The sequence below is a fragment of the Labrus mixtus genome, chromosome 9 (genome assembly GCF_963584025.1).
Source record: "Labrus mixtus chromosome 9, fLabMix1.1, whole genome shotgun sequence".
NCBI classification, from domain to species: Eukaryota; Metazoa; Chordata; class Actinopteri; order Labriformes; family Labridae; genus Labrus; species Labrus mixtus.
In genome coordinates this window covers 850,069-868,232 of record NC_083620.1, presented here as the reverse complement: position 1 = coordinate 868,232, position 18,164 = coordinate 850,069, and the positions used below count along the sequence as shown (strand labels likewise).

General features: G+C 37.9%; 1 protein-coding gene across 2 annotated transcripts in view; it reads left to right on the top strand.

Moving 5' to 3' along the window:
- igsf11 (immunoglobulin superfamily member 11) overlaps nt 1-18,164 on the top strand; it is an 85,519-nt gene that overhangs the window by 59,994 nt on the left and 7,361 nt on the right. For both annotated transcript variants that reach the window (XM_061045805.1, XM_061045804.1), the window contains 2 exons: nt 9,881-10,044; nt 17,938-18,145. In XM_061045805.1, coding sequence (XP_060901788.1) covers nt 9,881-10,044; nt 17,938-18,145 — 372 coding nt within the window. The remainder of the gene's footprint in view (nt 1-9,880; nt 10,045-17,937; nt 18,146-18,164) is intronic.

Here is an 18,164-nt window from a genome sequence, read left to right as displayed (position 1 = left end):
TTACCGGAAATGTTCCACCCCTCTGCAACTCTAATCATAACCTCCATGGGTTTATTGCTGTCTGTTTGCTCCTTTGACAATCTTCATCAGAAATTTGTGTGTTTCATAAAAACTCTCATCATGATAGGTTTCACTCCTGATTACTTCACCAGAAGATTTAAGCCTCATGTCGAGACACTTCATATTAATGAGGTTGAAAAAAAATGAGTGCAGAATAACATCAGCTGCAACCAGCAGCACAAAACAACCAACACTTTATTAGAGGGCTCATATTTAACATGTTGCACCACAATCCATACATTTTATGAGTCCCTCTCTCATCATCTGTAGAGTATGTCAGACACAGACACACAAGGATCAGTTGACATATAGACCGTACTCTAGTTGATCAGTTTAAGATGGAAATCCTACACAAATTTAAAAAAAAGAGAAATCCAAAAATCAGCCAGCAAATATACTCAGGCCGCCATTTGGTAAAGGAGTGGGGAGCCAAGGCTGTGACACTGGCAGAGAGTCTCTACAGCTACCACACCATGGCCTCTTTCACTGGATGGAGTAGAGGGAGCAGGTCTCAACTAATTACTGATCCCAGTCTTAACTCCTTCATCTCTCTGGGACATTTGGCCTGCTAAGCCCTTTAAACAGAGGGCACTTTCCTCCTTAGTTAGGGCTGTAATGATAAAGAACTTCATGTAGGGGAAAGGGTCCTAGTGGCCCGTGAATGTGCAGCTATCTCAAAGTCAGGACACTTTTCTTCTGCTTTTGTAGTTCATGTATTAGCATATAACTGTGACACATCATCTTTTTTTCATTCTTTTGTTTCCGTCTATCATGGTGAGGTTTTTCACCTGGAAGCCTCAGCATACCCCACTGGGTCATGCTAAGACCCAACAAGAGGGCACTGGCTGTGGTTCAGACTGTGCCGTCAGTTGTGGCTCAGTTGGTAGAGTTGTCGCCTCTCAACCAGAAGGTTGAGGGTTCAATTCCCAGCTGGGCAACATGTCCGATGTGTCCTTGGGCAAGACACTTAACCCTGAATTGCTCCCACTGCCTCAGTGGTGGTGTATGAATGAGATTAGTTACTTCTGATGGCATAGCAATCACTACCATCAGTGTGTGAATGTGTATGTGTGACCTGCAGTGTAAAAGCACTTTGAGTAGTCAGAACACTAGAAAAGCGCTATATAAGACCCAACATAATAAGCCCAGCACTGAGCAACATTTAGCAGAGTTACAGTGGCAGGGTACATGTAGCTATCTATACATGTTCATGTAAGTTACCGACCACATAGGTTCCTCTGGATAGTTTGTGGGGACGCCCTGCTGCTATGGACCTCTAAGTATGATAATCTGTCTAATATTAAGATTAGCAATGAAATGATGAGGAAACGGGGAGGCCTGATTATGTTAATTAAAGAGGTTGAAGTTGAGCTGCTCTAAGATTCACTTTAATATTCATATTCATGATTATAGATGTGAGCCAGATATTAAAATAAAATAATAAGAATAATACATTTTATTTAAAGACGCCTTTCAAAACACTCAAGGTCACCTTACAAAGCAGAGATAAAAACAACAAATTAACAATACATCAATAAAATTAACATTAAAAAGACACATTTACAGGATGTAGTAGATTTATGAGACTGGAAGGGGAATGATCAGACTGAATATGTTTAAAAAGATGTGTTGAGATGTGAATTAGAAATGGAGAGAGAGTCGATATTACAGATGTGTGGTGGGATATACATATGTATATGTAGAGAGGGGGGGGGGAATAATAATAGAAATAGAATTCCAGGGCCTGGCGATGACGGATGGAGCCTGGAGGGAGGGGGTGGAAAGAGGACTCTTATGTATTCATTTATTTATATTTTTTTTGTCTATTTATTTTATCTTTTAATTTTTGTATTCATCAAGTCTTCTGTTAAATTCCACTTCTTCCATTTTCTCCTCCTGACTATCTTCAAAGCTTTCCTCTTCTTGCTGCACCCAACAATTACGCACACACAGGCACACACACACACACACACACACACACACACACACACACACACACATACACACACACACACAGGACCCTACATCACCCTCAACATACTAAGTTGCAGAATGTTATTAAGGGATACTCTGCTTGTCTTTGTTTTGTCGTTAGTGCATCGTATCGTCATGTCTCTCACTCGTCTTGTATTGTTGTATTGTTGTATTGTTGTATTGTTCTGCATCAGTTAATAAAAAATAAAAAGCTGTGTGGTGGGAGGGAGTTCCAGAGGTGGGGGGCAGAGCGGCTGAAGGCCCTGGACCCCATGGTGGACAGGCGGGCAGTAGGTGCAGTGAGTTGAATGGAAGAAGAAGACCTGAGAGTGAGAGTGTGTTGAGGTGCAGCAGTTCAGAGAGGTACAGAGGAGCGAGGTTATGGATGGCCTTAAAGATGACGAGCAGAATTTTGAAGTTGATATATTTAACCGGAAACTAATGAAGCTGCTGTAGGACAGGGGTGTTGTGATTAAGATTTAAGATTCACTTTAATAGTTATGTGTTAACAAAACAAACCATAGGTCTCAGGCCTCGTTCAAGAGGACTACCTGTATTTCATATTTGCAAAGTGTGATGAATTATTATAAGTAAAAGCCATATACAGATAATTATATTACATTACTCAATTACCTGAAATCTGACTTCATTAAATGGAACAGTCAATTGTTTTTTAAATGATGTGCCTTTCAAGTTTTTCATTTCTATTTTTGACTGTACTAAAAACTGCACCAATAGTTGTTTCTGATAATACAGATTTCATGTACAATAACAAAAATCATATAATTTGTGTAAAAAGTTTACTCAATTTTGACACTTTGTTGCAGTCTAGTACAAATTAACAGAAATAAAAATTAAAAAAGGGAGGATATTTATTTATTATGGAGGGGATATTGGAAAATTAAAAGAGATATTACAGTTAAAAGTTAAAATCAGTGTTCAATTTGATATACAATAATTACAGGACAAACTTAACAAAAGATTAAGTTAAGCAACATTACACAAATATTTACACGCTTTGTTAATAATAGAAATATGGTATTAAAAATTCCTCCATTCATTCATTTTGGGACTGAGATAATATTTGGAAAGAATGAAATACAGCATTGGTGATCTGAGGTCTATGGGGTCACAATTAATATTAATCAACCAGTGTTTATTTTTTCAAGAAATTTCAAATGAAAGGGTGCAGTATCTGCAAAGTTAAATTATTCTTTTTCCTTGAATAGTGTTTAACAAATGTATTTGAAATGATTGTAAGTCTAGAATTTGAATATAGAAAAGACAATGGTCAGAGTAAGGAACAAAGAAACTCGTATGTTGGGACAAGTTGTAAATGTGTTTTTTGTATTTATGACAGATAGACTGTAAGGTCACCAAGGAAAGATAGTTTAATTAGCATAGACTCAATTATTGCTTTAAAAAAATGGTCATTTTGCGTCACTGGAAGCTCCTTTTCAGATTTAGAAATACAAAGATTTTCCATCTCGGGGAAATGAGGGCGGGATGCACGACCATTCAAAAATACTACCAGGTTTCTAATGATACAAAGCTTAATGCAAATGGGTGAAGTATCCCTTTGAATAACACATCAGTAAATACCATGATTTATTTTTGTTTCAGTAACAGTATTTAATACTAGATTATGAGTCAAATACTGTGTATGTGTTATTAGGGGGGGCTCTTCCTTTTGGAGGGGTGGCCACAAGGGGGGACAAGCTCAATGTCACAGGGGCACTGGCCCCTGTTGGCCCCTGCCTAGAACCGCGCATGATGCACACAATTGTTGTTATCTCCATGCTTGTATGAAGCTGCTTCACTTTGCTTCCCACCTGCCAGTATGTTTTGTTGACATAAAATTCTCATTATAGCATTGGACGTTATTCTTCTGCCACTGTGTCATTATTTTTACATGATTTCTTGACTCCTGAGATCTCCCCCCTACTGCCAGACAGGGATAGTCTTCTGCTGTGAGGCGCATGTGTTAACTCAGGATAACTTAAGTCTGCCTGAAATCTTCAGTATAGCATATGTGAAAATGGCTTTAGGGCACAATTTTTATTGCTTGAGTTCTCAAAAGTGAAAATGGGCCATGCATGCTGAGAAAGATGTATGCCAATGTACCTGTATCAATTCTATGACATATGGCTACAGTAGCTAGGGATCACACCCCAACTGATGCGACTGATTCTACCTACTGTATGTGTCGCAGCCTCTCCCGTTGGTTCCTCAAGTCCAACGATGGTGGTTGCCATGCGCCCCGTGTATGAAATGTATGAATAAGTCATTGGCTGAATAAAATCTTAAAGGTTAGATTAAAAAAACATCTAGCCCCTGTCCCTAGCAGCGTGTACCCATAAAGAAAGGAGCCATCGATACCGAATAGTTTTTTTTAACCAGGCTGTAAAAATATTATTTTCTGCTTCTAAAATGGGAATTTAGAAATAAGACATCATGTGGATTTGGCTCATTTGAACCATAAACGTTTTTCCACTGTGTGTATACACATGTAATCCAATTTGCTATTTGTATTTCTTTTTTAATCACTTAAAAAGATAGCAAAATCAGAATCAGAATCAGATTTATTGGCCAGTTATGCTTATACACACAAGGAATTTAACTTTGGTGAACTGTGTATGGAAGAGAGAAAAAGAAGACAAAAGAGTATGTGTGTGTGCGCGTGCGTGTGTGCGTGTGCGTGTGTGTGTGTGTGTGTGTGTGTCTGTGTGTGTGTGTGTGTGTGTGTGTGTGTGTGTGTGTGTGTGTGTGTGTGTGTGTGTGTGTGTGTGTGATGAACAAATAACATAAGAGAAAAAGCAAAAAATCTTAAAACGGGATTACAGTGAGGGTCCTTCATCAGACCGCTCTGTAATCTACGGTTGCCTACTTTCTACATTCTAAACATTCCATTTTTTTAATATTGAACAAACACGAGACTTTCTAACAAAGGGTGATTGGACAAAGTGACCTGACTGTAGGTAGCTTAAGGGCCGTACCTTGCCTAAACTGTACTGATCCATACCAGACCACTCGGTGGAAACGGGGCTTATTATTATCGAGTGCAGGGTTCCCAAAGTGGGGGTCGCGAGACAAAATGTAAAATTTGATATTTTACCCATTATTGTAAAAAGATATAGTAAGAAGTATCTGATTTTTGGTTGCCCTGCTCATCATTCCTGCATTATTCCTGTGAAAAGCAAAGTTTGTCAGTGAATGTCACAGAAGAAAAAAGAACAGAGAAATTGTGAGAGCTGCAAAGTAGATGGTGGCTGATATGAGCAAAGTTTGATTCTTTATTGGGGTGAAGCCTGGTTCATTAGCTCTCTCATGACACACACAACATTAACTAATTGGCATGTTTTATTGTTTTTCTTGTTGTTTGTTATGTTGTAATATCTTTGATTTGAACCGTGTACTTTCGATTAATGTAGTACCCCAAAGTTGGAACTTGATGTTTTTTGGACATTTTGTGTGTGTGTGTGTGTGTGTGTGTGTGTGTGTGTGTGTGTGTGTGTGTGTGTGTGTGTGTGTGTGTGTGTGTGTGTGTGTGTGTGTGTGTGTGTGTGTGTGTGTGTGTGTGTGTGTGTGTGTGTGTGTGTGTGTGTGTGTGTGTGTGTGTGTGTGTGTGTGACTAGGGCTGTATGTGCAGAGCCATCTGTTGACTGCTTTAGCTAAAGTCTTCCAGTGCTAAGGCTTATCTGCACCAAGGCAACGGCCTACTTTAACCTTCTGCTTTCTCAGTGCACACGAGTTTGGTTGATCACGTGTTCAGCTTATTAATATAAACTTACATTTTATTTGCAAAAATGTCATTTTTATGATTATTTTATTAAGTAAAATATTACTTATTTTTAAAAACAGTGAAGAACCCTGCAATTGACTGGCAACCTGACCGGGTATTAACCCTAGAGATGCACTGATCCACTTTTTTCAGTTCCAATCAGATTCCGAAACATATGTACTGTACAGATAACGATACTGATTCTGATATTTTTATATCATATCTAATAATATTATTGGTGTTGTTGGTAGTTTGTGTAAGGTTACACAAAGCATTGCATTGTGCTGGCTTCAACTTACAAACAGGAAGCAACAGCTGTCAGGTTTTTTCAACTGAAGTGTAAGAATTGTAGTTTTTAACATATAGAGGGAGCTTTTCCATCTTGTCTGAACGTCGTCATGGAGACGATTTGTTGGCACTTCTTAAGGCCCTGACACACCAAAGAGATCATCGGCCGTCGGTCCTAGTTGGACCGTCCGTGAGCGGTCGTTGCGCTAGTTTTTACAGTGTGTTCCGCTCCGTTGCTACCCGTCTGCCCCGTCAGCCTTTTTTTGGCCAATTCGGCTCTTTTTTGATAAGATGAACTGTATTTCATGCAGTTAATTTAAACCAAGGATTTTTACTTTCTGTGCAAAGTAGAAAATGCTTTCATTTACTTCAAGTTCAAAAGGGAAAATGTCAACCACAATCACATCACTATTAAAATATGTGATTCTCATATGTTGAATACATACTAAAACTTTAGTGTAAAAATTACAAGTTGTGGTAAATGTGGTCTCTGCTGACTTGAGGAAGTTACCCTACCAATGGTTAGAAATAGCCCAGCACATTGGCCAACTAAAACAGTTGCACTTGGTAGCCCACAATGTGTTGTTAAGGCAGTTTGTAGTTTTTCAATACGTTTTCAGGATGAGAACTGAAAACTAAATGTGCTTGTAAGTTTATTTTTACATCAACCGTGCTTTAAGCATGGTGCTTGATGAGTTGCCATTTAGCAGCTGGGTACACCACTATACCACCTGGGTTACACACATCTCTGCTTGCTTGTTGATTTTTCCTGGTCTCTAATGGCCAGTAGCAGCATCACAGGATCTGCCGTACAAAAAACTCAGTTCATCATGAAGCCTCTGAGTCTACTGCAAGAGACCAGTAAATAGTTTGTGTAAGGGCAGAGGTGTTGTGTGTGGTAATTTGTTTAGTTTTCAATTTTTTATAAATGGTTTTTGCTTTTTTTTTACCTTGCTGTAGGTTCACTTTTAGTATTTGGTTAGATCAATAAATCGCTCTTACTTATCGTTTAAATCCAAAGAGGGAGAACGAGAGGGTGAGAGAAAGTATAGCTATGTTTGCATGAACAACAATCATTTTACCGCTTTTTCCAAACCTGATTCCAAATAATCCAATGAAGGGGGTCATGAGTTTCTTATGGAATATTCCATTCATATTCCTGTTTATGATAAAGCATAATACATCATGCCCATACGCCTGTAGTTCTCTCCAAATTGTGACACTGCAACCTGCATGATGCAGTTGTACATCTTTGTGTTTTATTTATAATTCTGCAAAAGTTGCAACTCCAACTAGTTATTTATACGGCTATACAAAGGAGTATATGTCAGGCCTCTTCTGTACTGCTTGTCTGTCATTTATCTTCCTTGCATCACAACGATCACCTCACTACTAGATAAGAATATAATTAAGGATCGCTGGGAGGGAGTAGTTTTATGAGAAATCAGACAACAAAAGGAAATACAATTTATGTATGTCCCACAGGTCATTTGTCAAACTGTTTTCAATAATGGCCTCAAGCAAGTCACTGGAGCTGTGGAAAATAAAACGTCATCACTAATGCAATTTGGTCTCAAGAAATTAACCTTTTTAGCAAAGCTACAGTATGGTCTCATGCGTATACGGAATCTAATCAAAGTGCAAACCATAGAGAGGCATGACAAGAACATCACACATCCTGCAGATAATCAGATGCATGATGTTAGCCACATGTCTGTACTTCCACCAACAGACAGATACAGGGACTTAACTACACAGGCTGCTCCTCATATGTTCTGCATGTATGACAGGTATTAATAATTTGGCTTTAATATATTCAGGGAATATATGACAGACACTATTATCCAAGTGACTATAACAAATATTAAAAGAAATATATTAACAATATCAAATAACATCTGCAGATGTCTCACTGCATAAGCAGGCACTCCCATAAACATTCATATGCAATTGTCTTGTTTAGAAAGAACCTGCACAAGCAGCTTTGTAAATGACTGTGTGAGATCTGATCTTCTCAATGAGTGTGAAGTAATGACACCCTGAGATAGTTTAAGGCTTTGAATGTGTATATCCTACTCTTTCACAGTATTTGTAATGTACATTGGCAAATGAATGTATTCAATGTTATGATAATATAAAACGTATTGTTATCACTTTACAGTATGTGTGCTGATATCTACTGTTCTGTCAAAGTGTCTAGGAGCATGAATGATGCTAATCAGAGCTGTTCAATTAGGCTCTTCCCCGAGGTAACAGTAAGGTTTTATTTATTTCATGGTCTTGTCTGTTGTTAATACATCTCCTGATTCTTTTTTCTGTGGTAGAGTGGATTGTCTCTCAAGCAGAAGGTCGGGGGTTCAATCCATAGCTACTGCAGTCACCTGCAGAGTTGTGGAAAAGACACTGTGTGAATGGATTAATTAATACTGATTATACTTCTTCCTTCCTGTTTTAAGATTAATCAATTCTATTTTATATTCAATTCCATAAAATCAGGTTCATATCTGAATATTACTGTCCATGTAGACGTGTGTTTCAGTGAGAAAGCAGAAGTGTTGCACTCTCCAAATCATGTAAAATGCACCTTGCTTGATTGAGGACATAAGTAAGCCCACACACACACACACACATATTACCATAATCTCTGAGGTATTTGATTTTCTCATGCAGTAATCAACAGCAGTTTTAAATGAAGGCAGATAACATGTTGTTGGTTGACCTTATAGCACTATGTGCACTACCAGCTATACCTGAGTCGACTCTTTAATCTCTGCCTTCTTCTAATCAACTAAATCCTTCCACCATCTTTCTATCCAATCTATTTTTCCGTGCATTTATTTCTCTTTCTTCTTATCAGTTTCCACTTTCTCATGCTAAATCCTTGTCTGCTTTTTCGGTGTGCCAGTTGCTCATCCACTGCAGTTGACATCCTGCTTAACTCTTACATACAAGATAAATGATGTATTGATAGTTTTTCAATCATCAATGATATCATATCTGTGCCATTCTCTCCCTGACCGTTTAATGATAAAGTAGTAGTAGTAATAGTGATTGAATTACTTCCATTTGGTATTTTAGGACATGGATACACTCTGGTGGGGAAGATCTAACTTAATTTAGATCTGCCATTTATTTGGCTGGTCTGAAAATAAAGATGTGCATGTTTGTCTCTGTTGGACTGTGGTGGTGGTGGTGAGTTCCTTGTATTATTATTGTATTGAGGAAGCAGAAATTAGTACATAAAAATAACCACCATACTGCTTGTCATGTTTATTTAATAAGTGCTTATAGTCAATGTTAAAGAGATAGTTCAAGTTTTTTTTAAGTTGTAAAAGGTATTGTGTACTTTACCCACTTAACAAAGACCTACATCCCAAAATTATTATTTTTTTTTTTATTTGTATTTTTTCTTCTAAGGAATACATGGAAGTTATGGATTTAAAAAGACAAGGGGCTGTCTTACCTTATAGAAGTGGTGCATTGTTTAACATTGTAGTGACTTGTATTTATCAAGTACACGTCCTCTGTGTTTGTGTCTTCTGTTCTGTTTCTGTTTCTCAAACTAAAGGCACATTTGTCACTGATGGAGGTGATACTAAAGTGTGTCTTTCGACACTCTAACAGATGATCAACAATATATATCTCTTGGGTGTTTCAATTTTGATGTGAAGATATCGTGTTTGCTCTTACCACTTACCATTTTTACTGGTGGTGTCTGGTGGTCTTGTTTTACTGGTATGGTTTTTGGTAATGGTTTGGATGGCTTTCCTCTTGCAGTTTGTGTGCAGGCGCTGGATGTGACTGTGTCCCAGAGCAGTATCCAGGTGGCCCGGGGCCAAGCAGCCATCCTGCCCTGCTCCTTTGCCACAAGTGCTGCCCTCAACAACCTGAATATCATCTGGATGGTGATCCCACTCTCCAATGCCAACCAGCCAGAACAGGTACAGTGCACTTCATTAAGGCTTTCACTCAATTTATTGTTCCCATTATTTTGGTACACATGGGTTGATCAGCACTAAGTTGTGCTCTGATTAAAACAATTCAAAGGTTGAAAGAAGGCTTACAAAGTCAAAAGTCAAGAAAAGACTTTGAGACAAATTCACCTAAACTACTTAAATTTATAGGATCCATCCAGTGAGATACATAATTTGTCTTTGTGACACAAGAAATGACTATGAAAAAAAAACATATACCTTGATAAATATAAATTTGAATTAACTTAAATTGGTTTGATTCATATAAATGTATATATATATATATATATATATATATATATATATATATATTGTTTTATACATATTAGGAAGCAGTTTTCCTTCAAACAATAGGAGCACCCTGTAGCTATTTTTAGTCTATTAAAGTTGTTTGAAAAGATGTACAGCAAACGGGAGACCTAAATGATTTATATTAAAGTTGTTGCCATTAAGCTTGTCTTATATCAAGTTTAAAAACAACATCCCGTCCTCTTCTGATTTGTTTCTCCCCCCTTGTAGTGCTAATGTGATTCCATTTGAATTGTTTAACTTGCAGCTGCAGGCCATACAAGCTCACCTGCCTTCTTTCACTTTGAACCCCCACGCTGATCGGCGGTCCAAATAATACAATCATCTTCTGCACTAATTACCTCACGCCTACAATGGGCTCTATTTCACAGCTGTTCTCACCACACACATACACGCACATGGACACACACGAACCATTACACACACACATATACAGGCAAGTACACACATAGACAAGAAAGGGACTGGAGCACCTGCCAGTGTGCCTTCTTTAGTGCCCTTGTTTGGAACAATTATTTACTTTTTGACCACAGCCTGTCGATCAGAATGACTTCAAAACATATGAATAATATAAAGTCAGGAGATTTGTTATCCACTTTCAAATGGGTATATGTACATAGTCACTCCTTCAGTTTGATAATGAGGCAGCTATGAGGAGCCGTTAGGTTCATTATTCAGAACTACCATGCATATACACATACACATATTAAACCAAAGTCATTCACAGAGAAAACCACACACATACAAGTAGTGCACTCATATACGCAACTAAAAAACTGCTCTCACATACACGCTCATAAATACACATGAAAAATATGCTCTCCTAAAGACCACTGAAATGTTCTCACATACTCAAATGAAGAGCTCTAATACACACAACTGAAATGCTCTCAAAAAAAAAAATTGAATCAACTATTGAAAATCTTTCAGAGTTTATATTGATAAGAAATTCAAATTTATATATTTTTTAAAGCGAATCACTCACAGGATACAAACGTGGCCACCCTCTCCCCCTGGCTCGAGGTAAATTCTCTGAGTAATATCCTGCTGCGTTCTCATTAAATCACTAGAGGCTGGCAGTAGAAACTCTGCTGAACTCTGAGTGAACAAATTGGCTGTTTGCATTCACACATACAGCTCCTGCAAATATCAGTAGTCTTTCAGTAAGTTTTCTGTGTGTGAGAGCCCATCCAACAAATACACACTGCCCCAGGCCTAACAGCTTTCTCCTGAATCTTTTGTTCCAGCTAGAGAGTCAAATTAACCCCTGCACCTCGAGGCAGCCATTCTTAAATCAAGTTTTGTGTTTGTTTTGGTTCATGTCACAAAGCTGTTGTTTTGCACAGTGGAAGTAAATACAAGAGATTTACAGTGAGTTGAACCTGGACTGTGACAGCAGGGATGAAGTAGAGGAGACACGGTGGGGATGAGAAGGGGATGAAGGAGGCATGGTGGGGAAGAAGTGGAGAAGTGTCAGGTTCGATGAAAAAAAAACAAAGAAGAGGACCCAAGTGCAGGATCCAAACCAAAAATATTGATTTAAACTAAAGGCTAATAAGCAGACAAAAACATTCTTAAATGTCCAAACAAAGACTAGACTGGGTAATTAAACATAGTTAAAACTAACAAGACAAAGGTGAGGACAATTAGGCCAATCAAAATAGGAGGAAAATTGTTATTAATTCATAGAAGCTTAACTGGCGTTGGTACTTTTAAATTGTGAATTAAAAGAAACTATAAAGTCAAAATAATGAGAATAGTATAAAAATAAAAAATACTGTCCAATGGCCTATTTCTTGAATTTAAATATGTATAAGTGAGTTTATGATTTTTTAAATTATTTTTCAGTTTATGCACTTTTGGGGGGATCTTAATTTGGAGGGATGAGTTAAAGTCTTTAAATTAAAAATTTCAAAACAAACCATTGTCTAATATATAATAGGTTATGTGTTGCTTTTAATATTGTAGCAAAAATCTATAACGCTTTCAAATACCCAGTAATATGGTATTATTAAACTTAAATTTGTTGCCACACAGTTATAGTTACTTAACCATGAAAATCAGCATCTTTCTCTTTCCACTTACAAAAATATTATATATATATATGTATATATCTATATCTATATATATATATATATATATATATATATATATATAATATTCAACCCTCTGTGAGCGGTGAGGTGAATACTGAGGAGAGTAGGGAGTTTTTAGCTGAATTTCTGCAGGTGAGGTGTCAGAGGGATAGGTTCGAGTTGGGATGGTTAACATGTGAGAAGATTTAATTTAACTTTTGTCCACAGAGGGGAAGTGTAGGCAGGATAGATGACATGCTTAACTTAGCAAAGTCTACGTCACCAATACTAGAGCGCCCACCTATCGTGCTATGGCCTCCAGTGTAGTTAAAACCCTGCACAAACACACAGACATATGTATATGTATGTATGTATATATATATATATATATATATATGTATATATATATATATATATACATATATATATATATATATTCAGGCATAATAGAGAAGAGATCCCCCTTTACTTACCTTTCTTCTCTGTACAACACAGACACTAGTTAATATTAGCTCCCTAATATTTTACAAATTTCTGTTCTATAAGCGTGATGGGCATGGTTATATAAGAGTGTTTTGAAGAAGGACCTGATGCTGTAAGTGTGTTTAAACTTCATTATCCTGGAATGTGTTTTACAAACTTCACTTGACTCTGTGCTTCATATTTTATTCAATTTTCCAATTTTTAACGTTTCAGAATGCAATAAAATGAATTTAAAATATAACTGGCATTCATTTTATCCATTAATTATCCTTTAAAATTCTAATGCAGACTCAGCGCACAGTGATGATAATCTGATCATGAATCCTAGCTTACAATATCCTCAGTGTCTGTTGTCTACACTTCTGTTAACTATCAGTGAAATGTAATAACTCCACGTGTCTCTTTTATTACGTTAAGAAAACAGACCAAGATCAGATTACACACAGATCCTACTTATGAAATGTTTTTCTCCTCAATCCTCTGAATTCCACCCTCATCCACTTGATACTTTATAATACACTTTTGGTTTTGTGTACTTTGAATTACTTTTGATATTTATATTTGAAGTTCCTTTGTGCGAATCTTTCTTGTTCTGTAATTGAGCAACATGGCACAACAATTACTCTGGAGATTTATAAAGATATTATTATCTATCTTAAATCTACCACTTGAACAGATAGTGAATATTCATTCCACGGGCCACACTTGACATCTGATGTCCCACCCGAACATCCTAAATCAACTATTTGGGCTGATTTGCAACTGGCTGCTAGTACATTTCTTTGTGTATTGTTCCAACAGCACATAACATAAGGACAGTGATACATACCATTTGTAGTGACATGTGAAAAAAATATTTCTGCGAGCTGCATGTGTGCATGACTTTGGGGATTTGTCTGAAAGTTAAATGAAATAAAGTGCTGTGTTGGGCAACAGTACAAGTAGAAGGTCATTTTAGCGGAAGAGAATGTCATAAATGATTACAGTTGAGACTGAAAGCCATAAAGTATTACTGAATAGAACTCTGACACTTGCCTACCCTGGCATACTACATTACTACTTCAGCAAGTCTTCTCAGATGGCTCTCTGCTTAAAGACCACGTGTGGGGGTGCATGTTGGTTTGATTACTTAGGTTGACAGGACAGATGAAAACCACATAAGGAAACCAAATCTTTAGGTTATTCAATTCCATTTAATTAATTATCAATTTCTTAATTATCAACATGTGACCCAAAATTGTTTTGTGAAACACAGAAACATTTAATAATAAAAAATAAGTTAATAAATCTATTTATATAGAACTTTAAATCAAAGCTTAGTTTATGTTTATAGCTCATTAAAAAATACTATTTAAAAACATTACAACATAACAATTCAAACATTTAAAAAAACTAAGATCAAAAATATGAAACAAAAACATTTTGTGTAACACAAAAAGAATTTCGAAAACGCTAAACATTTCTTGAAACACAAAAACCTTGCATGAAACGCATACATATTTAATGAAACACCAAAAACATTCTGTGAAATGCAAAAACATTTAAGTGAAACACAAAAACATGTAATACAATGCAAAATAATTTAATGATAAACATTTTGTGAAACACAAAAACATTAAATGAAAGGCAAAAACATTTAGTGAAATGCCATAACATTCAAGAAAAGTGAAAACATTTTGTGAAACACAAAATATTTTGTGAAACAATGCATTTCATGAAATGCAAACTTATTTAATGAAATGCAAAAACATTTAGTGAAACAAAAGAAAGCTGTGAAATGCCATTGCTTTAATTACCCCTTTTTTGGTTTCTCAATCAATGAATCAATCTTTATTTGTAAAGCCCTAATTGGTAACAAATGTTATCTCAAGAAACTTTACAAAAAGAGCAGGGCCGAGACCAAACGTTAATCCACCATACAGCACCAAACAACATTACAGTGGGGAGGAGAAACTGCTCCATGAGCAGAGGCAGAATCCATGAACAGAACCTGATTCTGAAATGTTTATGCAGTAAGAGAATTATTTTTTTGTGTCATGAAATGTTTTTTCCACTGAGTCTATCAATATACAGTACACCAAGACAACACTAAACATCACTCAAACACACTGAAGAGCACAGTCTCATGCGCTCATCTGCCTATTCATCTGCACATAAAAGGAAAATGCATTTGGAAATGCACTACATGAACATTCACACTCCTGCACCTTCATCATACTATCAATCTTTTTTGATTAACACAAACACAACTACTAAGAACACACACACACACACACACACACACACACACACACACACGCACACACACACACACACACGCACACACACACACCACAAACATTCAAACATACACATGATACTTTTTTTCCCTGCATTGGTTGAGGGCTCTTTTCAGCAAAATGAATAGACCCTCTGATTCCCCTCAATGAGTTGTGTGAATGTGTGTGTGCATTTTTGTGTGAGTTAGCTTTTTTGTGCGTGAGTGCCAGATTTATTTGCATGTAGTATGTGTACACCCTATTATCTTTTGTGTGGACCCAGCTGAGGGGTGTGAGTTAGTGCCTGTCTTTTGTGTATGTGCCCAGTGTGTATGTGTGTCCTCTTCTTCTTTGGTGTGGGCACAGGATGGGTGAGAGCTGTCTCACATTTGAGCTGTTAAAGCTTGTGGCCTGGCAGAACTAATCATTTTATGCATTTTTAATTTGACCAGAGAAAAACCTACCTTCATCTTTAGATGTGTGTATGTTATCTTTGTAGATATTATCATCATTAAGTTTGAATGATTTAGTGCTTTTGACGAACATTTAATACATAGCATTTGTTGGGACCATCATATTGCAGATTTTATGTTTTCTGTTTCAAATATTTTCAATTTAGAGGTAACACTTTACAATAAGGTAAACAAATGTTGCATTGTTACTGGGGAACAAATGAGAAACGAACTACTAATTAACCATTAGTTAATGGGTAGTTAGTGACTCCTCATCACATTTTAGAGTAGCTAGTGATTAGAGAATTAATGCCAAATGCTGAATGTACTTGATTTGCATACTCTAAACCCTAGATTTTGCCCTCTGAGCTAGAATTGCTGAATTTTAAGTTAAAAGGTTTTTATTTGTCTTTTTGTTCATTTCTCTGGAAATAAAAGCCTGACTGCTCCTTTTCTTTCTCTGCCAATTGTCAAGCTATTTTCCAGCCTCTTAGTAGAACAATGTCTCCCTCTAGTGAGAGACATTTTAACAAGCCAGTTGCAAGAGAGGTGCACTGATACAATGAAAGACCTTATCAAGTTCTACGGTTCGAAAGACTGGCGCCATATAGAATAGAATGCCTTTATTGTCATTATACATTATATGACTATATATATGTAAAGCTTCACCTTAACGTGCACACACAGCTACCTACAACAAACAACTTGCATTCAGTTAAGATGTGCAGTGTGTTTGTAGAGAGTATTTACAGCAGGTAAGATATATATGTGTGTCTCTATAGTCATATGTGTAGAGGGAGTGGGCTCAGCACACACTCCTGTCGAGAGCTGGTGCAGAGTGTACAGGTGGAGGAGACAAACAGTCTGGGGACGGTTTGTGAGGAAGTCTTTTATCCATGAGCAGGTGTATGAGTGGAGGCTTAAGTCATACAGTTTTGTAAGCAGAATGTCCGGGATGATTGTGTTGACGGCTCAGCTTTAGTCGATGAAAAGTAACCTTACATCCTGGTGTTCCAGGTGGCTCAGTGCAGTGTGGAGAGTCATGGCTAGGGGGTCCTCGGTGGATCTGTTTGCTCTATAAGCAAACTGGTGTGGGTCGAAGGTCTGAGGAAGGCTGGCTTTGATGTGGTTTAAAACCAGCCTCTCAAAGCACTTCATGATGACCCGTGTAAGAGTGACTGGAAGGCTGTCTGTGGATGTCACACGGATGATTGTGGCTGATATCAGGCAGGATGGGATGGTAGCTTGTGACAGGAAGTGGTTGAAGATGCTGGTGAAGACTTGTGAGAGCTGGTCTGCACTCCAGCTGTTTGTGCTCCTGTACAGTGAGGGTGAGGGTGCTATGGGCTGGTGGAGGCTGTGTGGTGCTGGGTCGTCTCAAACCACACAGAGAAGCAGTTTCCAGGTGTGATGTTGTAGTCCCTGAAGTTTGTGATGTACTGTATACCTTGCCACACCTGTTGTTACTTGAGGTGGTCTTCTATCCTCCTCTTGTAGACCGCCTTAGCATCCTTAATGTCTCTCTTCAGGTCGGCTCTAGCAGCGCTCTACAGCGCTCTATCACCTGACCTGAAGGCAGAGCTGCATTCTGACCCGGCTGGTCATCCAGCGTCTCTGGGTGGAAAAAACCTGGATGCATTTTTCAACAGTGAAATTTCCAATGCAGTACTTGAAGTAAGTCAGTACTGTCTCTGTGTGTTCAGCCAGGTCCTGATGTTCAAATACATCCTACTGGGTGTTTACAAAGCAGTCCGCTAGCTGAGAAAGTGCATCCTGAAGTTGTGACAGTAGGGGGGAAGGAGTAGAGAAAGGTGGTCTGACTGGCCTAGGTGACAGAGAAGTATGGCTCTGTATGTCTGCTTGATGTTGGAATAAACATGATCAAGTGTATTTCTCTAGTGTAGAGGAGGCTTGAGTTTCAGCAGGAGGCCTGCTGTCCCCGATAACAATCCACGGGGTACCTGTCGCAATGTCGTATATTATAAGTGCGATGAAAAAGTCAGCTATGATAGGTAACTTGTGCCGAAAACCAAAACCAAGTAAGTCCTGGAAGCTGTAGCAGCGGTTTGCATAAGTATCCACAAAAAACACAGAAAATAGCACAAAAAGGGAGATCCGTGCTGGAAAGGGGATTCATATGTTACAATACTTTGACAAGATAAGCTGTTTGATTTTTTACAGAATACAATTTTAAAGCATGTTTCTGAATTATCTTTCTTTTCACCGTATTTTAATTGTGACCTGTTTGTCACTAATGTGTCTGTCGGCCTTTTCCCCATCCAGGTGATCATTTACCAGGGCGGCCAGGTGTTCAGCCTCGCCAACCATCTCAATGGTCGTGTGGGCTTTGTGGCCACCATGCCAAGTACAAGTGCCTCCATCTTCATCAACAACACCCAGCTGTCTGACACTGGGACGTATCAGTGCCTGGTCAACAACCTCCCAGACAGAGGGGGGCGCAACATTGGCGTCATTGGGCTCACTGTGCTAGGTAACCAACTGCAGGTCAC